At 56.0% G+C, this 5,368-nt stretch overlaps 1 protein-coding gene across 1 annotated transcript; it reads right to left on the reverse strand.

The window, feature by feature from the left end:
* Positions 1-543: 543 nt before the first annotated feature.
* MRPL12 (mitochondrial ribosomal protein L12) lies at positions 544-4,898 on the reverse strand. Its single transcript, NM_201606.2, is given in 5 exon segments — positions 544-1,155; positions 1,253-1,387; positions 3,742-3,825; positions 3,999-4,185; positions 4,797-4,898. Coding segments are annotated over 5 exon segments (597 nt in total). The 5' UTR covers positions 4,871-4,898; the 3' UTR covers positions 544-1,038.
* Between the last annotated feature and the right edge of the window lie 470 nt (positions 4,899-5,368).

Below are 5,368 nucleotides of genomic sequence, written 5' to 3' on the forward strand. Positions count from 1 at the left end.
AGGACCCCTAGGTGGTGTGGGGGTTGCTAGGCACGTCCATCTGGGAGCCTGGCAGCTTCTGGGCCTATCCTGAGCCATCTCACCCAGAGGGTAGCACTCCCAGACCGAGTGTCCCCTTCTGGTCCCACAAACCAAGGGAGGGAACTCCAGGTGGGACCTGAAGACCCAGGCCAGATGGGGTGGGTCCCCACGAGTCACAGAACTGTAGGCCTCCCCAGAGTAGATACTCAAAAAGCCCTGCAGCTGCCTGCCCTCAGCCCCAGGGGCCTCCTGTCATGGGCCAGTGACGGCGCTTTCCCAGAAGGAAGCCAAGGGTCCTTGGAAAAAAGAGAGCACTAGGCAGAGCCTGCAAGCTTGGGTGGTCACTGCCACCTGTAAACGTCACTCTGGCACCAGGTCACCTCTTCTTACCAAACCCCTGGCTCTATGACAAAGCTCCTTGAGCCCCTCTAAGGGAGCAGCTGAGAGATCCCCAACTGCTATAGGCTTGCAAAGCACACCCTCCTGCCTTCTGTGCCCCATCTATGGTACAGACCTCACTCTCACCTGCCCAGGTCTGTATTTGTTGTTAAAGACCACCAATACTTAAAGACAAGGAGTTCCAAAGGCACCCCCATAGCTCCCAGGTGAAGATTTAGTGCCAGCCACGCAGGAGTTGCCACCCCCACAAGCAGGACAGGCATGCGTTGGGATCTCAGAGGACAGCCCGCTGCACGTGGTGCCCAACCGACACACATGACTCCACACACAGGGCCTGCACAATGCATTTTTCCCAGCGGCCACGGCGGGGCTGGGGGGGGGGGGCGTGTACACTCCTGGTAGGTTCTAGAGTCCTTCTCCCTGGGGCTGCAGAGTCAGTGGCTGCCCCTCCCTCCCCATCTCAGCAGGTCCATCCGGTTGTCCCAGAACTGAGTTGGCCTCGTGGTGCAGCCCAGTTCTGCTCCAAGGCTGCTCTATCCACTGAGCCTGGGTGCTGGGCGCAAAGCAGGCAGAGCCCCACTCAGGGCCCGGGAACCCTGTCCACAGTCTCCTGGGCAGCTACTCCAGAACCACGGTGCCGCCCACTGCCTCCAGGGCCGCCTTGATCTTCTCGGCCTCGGCCTTGGCCACGTTGGCTTTGATTTCCTGAGGCAGGGATTCCACCAGCTTCTTTGCCTGCCAGAGAGTAAAGTCAGAACCCAACCTGGGCTTGGGCCAGCCAGAGAGCTGTCAGTGACGGCGGGAGAGGGCTGTGCGGTACACGGAACCTCACCTGGACGAGGTTGATGCCCTGGACATAGTTCTTGATCTCCTTGATCAGCTTCACCTTGTCCACGGGCTTTGCCTCTGTCAGGCGGACAGTGAAATGTGTCCGTTCTTTTTGTTTGGGGACGTCTTCTTCTGCTGCCTGGGGGAGGGAGGGAGCAAGGTGAGCAAGGTGAGAAAGGACGGGGTGAAGCAAGCAGATTCATTCCCAGGCCACCCTGTCCTGTAACCCAAAGGCAAGACCCAGGCAGGCTGCCTGACAAAGCCTACGATTTTGCCAGGAGGCCAGAGTGAGCCAAGCGGGCTCAGGCTGCCAAACTGGGTGCTCTCCTTGGCTAATCCATTCCAATCCAACCCATCTCTCCAGATGCTGCTCTAAAACCACCTTCTGCCCCCACCACCCAGCACTCTCGTTTCCTTGTCCTTTAAAAATTGTAACTTTTGAGACAAGGAAAAATGACACCATAAGCGCTCTGCAGATAAAATAACACTCCAGAAAAGCAGTGCAAGCCCAAGGTTACATACTGATGACAAATGTACAACCAGCTTCAGCTCCACCAGGGGACTGATAATGGGACAACTGGGCACGACCGAGCTCCAGCGGTGAAGGCCACAGCACCTCTAGAGCAGGGACTACATGGGCCCACAGCCTGGGGCAGTTCTACTGTGGGTCTGCTGCCTAATTATTAACAGCACCCCCTTTATTCTTAAAAGCGCTCCAGTTTAGACAAGTAACACAGTAATTCTCTCTCTCCTTGCCCCAGGTGTTTAGCCTGTATAGTCACCTTCCAGTTCATGGTGTGAGGACGAGTGTGGACAAGGCTGGTGGCACTATCAGACACATGTGGGATGTGAGACGCTCCATGGGACCCCTGACCTGGTTTCCTCAGTAGGTGATGGCTGGGGGAAGGGGGCTGAGGGCAGCCACCCAGATTTAAGAGGCTTGAGAAACCCAACAACCAAATGCAACACAGAGACCTCATTTTTTGATTTGAGTAAACTGACTGTTTTCAGAGAAGGCAATGACACCCCACTCCAGTGCTCTTGCCTGGAAAATCCCATGGATGGAGGAGCCTGGTGGGCTGCAGTCCATGGGGTTGCGAAGAGTCGGACACAACTGAGCGACTTCACTTTCACTTTTCACTTTCAGGCATTGGAGAAGGAAATGGCAACCCACTCCAGTGTTGTTGCCTGGAGAATCCCAGGGACGGGGGAGCCTGGTGGGCTGCCGTCTCTGGGGTCGCACAGAGTCGGACACGACTGAAGCGATTTAGCAGCAGCAGCAGCAGCAAACTGACTGTTTTAAAGTCTGGGACGTTCCTGGTGCTACAGTGGATAAAAATCCGCCTGCCAATGCAGGGCACAGGGTTTGATCCCTGGTCAGGGAAGATTCCACATGCTTTGGAATAACTATGCCCATGCGCCACAACTACTGAGCCCGCGGTCTAGAGCCTATGCTCCACCAACGAGAGAAGTGACCGCAACGAGAGGCCAGTGCGCCACAACTAGACGAACCCTCGCTCTCCACAACTAGAGAAAGCCTGCAAGCAGTAACGAAGACCCTGTGCGACCAAAAGCAAAACTAAATTAAAAAAAAAAAAAAAAAAAAAAGGGTCTGGAAATGGAACTTCCCTGGTGGTCCAGCGGTTAAAGAATATGCCTTCCAATGCCGAGGACAAGGGTTTGATTCCTGGTCAGGGAACTAAGATCCCGCATGGCTTGGGGCAACGAAGCCCTCCTGCCTCTACAACAGAAAAGAAGATCCTGCATGCCGCAACTAAGACTAATAAATAAAAAACTATTTTAAAAAGTCTGGAACTATTAGCAAAACTTGGAGAGGCTGGGGTAGGAAACCCTGCTAATTGCACTTGAGACAGCTCCTGGTAACGTGAGGAAACACTGGTGCTTTCAGAGATGGATGGTGGGACACACGAGGCAGAAGACATCAGAAATCTGTCTCAAGCTTCAAAGAACAGGTGAAGCAAATGTGGCAAAACCTTTATGATTTCTGACGCTGGGAGATGCATATATCAATAATTATGTTATTTCTCCTTGTGGATAAGTCCGAGATTTCCAAGGCCCTGCCATCCCTCTGCCTCACTCTCATCCTTAGCTCAAGTGTTTCCTCAGAGTCACCTTCCCTGCAGCCTTTCTTGAAACTGTAACCCTTTCCCTCCCTTAAGAGCTTCTTCCTTCCTCTTTTCCCTTTCTGTTTGATACAAATTCTTTTTTTCTTGTTTCCTCGCCTTTGGCTGTTACCTTTCACCACAAACATGGTCTTCATATGGGCAGGAACCTGCACAGTCTTGGCAGGGAGGAGATGCCAGTGAGGCTGCAGGGGTGCCCACAGCCAGAAAGTGTACAGGCCTGCAGGCTGTGCCTGGTTGATGCAGGAACAAGATGAAGGATGAGGAGGGAAACCTGGCCATGTGAGGTGAGGCAAAATATCAGCTGGACACCAGAGAAACACCGCTTTATGCCCCGGCCTGAGCTCACCTCCGGGGCTGTTGGGGCAGGGGCAGCCCCAGGCACCATGCCACCCATTGGCATCAACCCGACATCTTGGATCTTCAGTGTTTTCTGCAGGGACAAAGAAGGGTAGTTTCAGGAGCTGGTTGTCACACCCAGACATGCTCAGGAACACGCCTGGCAAGGTCCTTGCATTTATGGAGCACACTTTGGATAATTTACCAAACTCCCAAATATCCCAGCAAGGGGCCCCAGAGCTCCCTGCCCAGCCTGAGCACTGATACCTTCAGGAGCTCGTTGAGGTCGGAGATCTCCAGCAGCGTGAGGCTGGCAATGTCCTGGACCAGCTGCTGGATCTTGGGGGGGTACTCCTTGGGGGCGTTATCCAGGGGGGCACCAGTGAGGGCCTCCCCCCTTCGATGGCTGCTGCATCTCATAAGCCGCACAGCGCAGACGTGAGGTACCTGTTGCCTGAACCCCATTAGAACAGAGTTGTCAGCCTAGCACAGGCAGGTGACATGGGCCAGGCAGGTAGGTGCCATGAGCTCAGATCTAGCTCCTTCGTCCTAACCCAGGTTCTCAGACTCCAGGGACCGCGTGGATAACAAAAGGGATTTCCCGGCCATTTTATATATTCTTCAAAGGGCCTTGGAAACCCACATAACTGTTTGCAGACATGCTACCGACGACGTTTCCGGTTTGGATGAACTCTACCAGTCCATGGACGTAAAGCTATTACCTGAATGCATTTTGCCGCGCAAACTTTCAGAACCTGCGGTCCCTGGCTGTAGAACGCCAGATCAACTCATGGGAGTCCTACCACGTCACTGTGCTGCAGGGGAAACTGAGGCCAGGAGGAAAGCACGGACCGGTCCAAGGTCATCCGGGGCCACTCCAGAACTATCGGCGGCCCGTGAGGTTAGGGGATCGTTAAGTGGAGGCCCCGTGCCTACCAACCACGTAGGGACTCGCCGAGTCGGGGGAAGCCCCCCGCCCGCGGGCGCCGCCCCAACGTGCACCCTCAGTGCCGGGCCAAGGGCCCCATCCTACCAGCCTGCCCGGCCCTCAGCGGTCCGCAGTACCTGACGAGGCGAAGCGCAGCGGCTCGAAGCCCGAGACACGGCCCCCGTAGGAGGCTTGTGGCCGACGGCAGCATCGCTCCACAGGCGAGAAGGTCACACGCGGATCCTAGTAGGCGGGACGCTCTAGCCGCCGGGGTCACAGGACACACGAGCTGGGGAGGACACTCTAGCCGCCAAGACTACCGAGCATAGAGTTGGGTAGTACGTTCTAGCCTGCAGGACAGTCGCGCACACAAGCTGGAGAAGGACGCTCTAGCCTCAACTCGACTTGTCTCCTCTCGCTCCGCGAGATTACGCAAAAGACAACGAGCGGCGCAGGCGCAGAGCTTCGTTGAGGGGGCGGGGGGCCGGACGGCGGCTGACCTGGGTCCTTCCCGCCGAGGGGCGAATGAAGCCGAGAGAAGGCTGAGACCCGGCGCCAGGGTTCGTTCGAGTCGGGGAAGCCGACTGGGCCCTCGATACACTAGGGACGACGGGCAGGGACCTGACCCTGTTGAACGGCACAGTGACACCTGCAGCAGAGTCCGGGCATATGACGTTTGTGCTGCCGCAGGGCACGCCCGGGCATCCCT

The sequence above is a fragment of the Bos taurus genome, chromosome 19 (genome assembly GCF_002263795.3).
Source record: "Bos taurus isolate L1 Dominette 01449 registration number 42190680 breed Hereford chromosome 19, ARS-UCD2.0, whole genome shotgun sequence".
Taxonomy (NCBI): Eukaryota; Metazoa; Chordata; class Mammalia; order Artiodactyla; family Bovidae; genus Bos; species Bos taurus.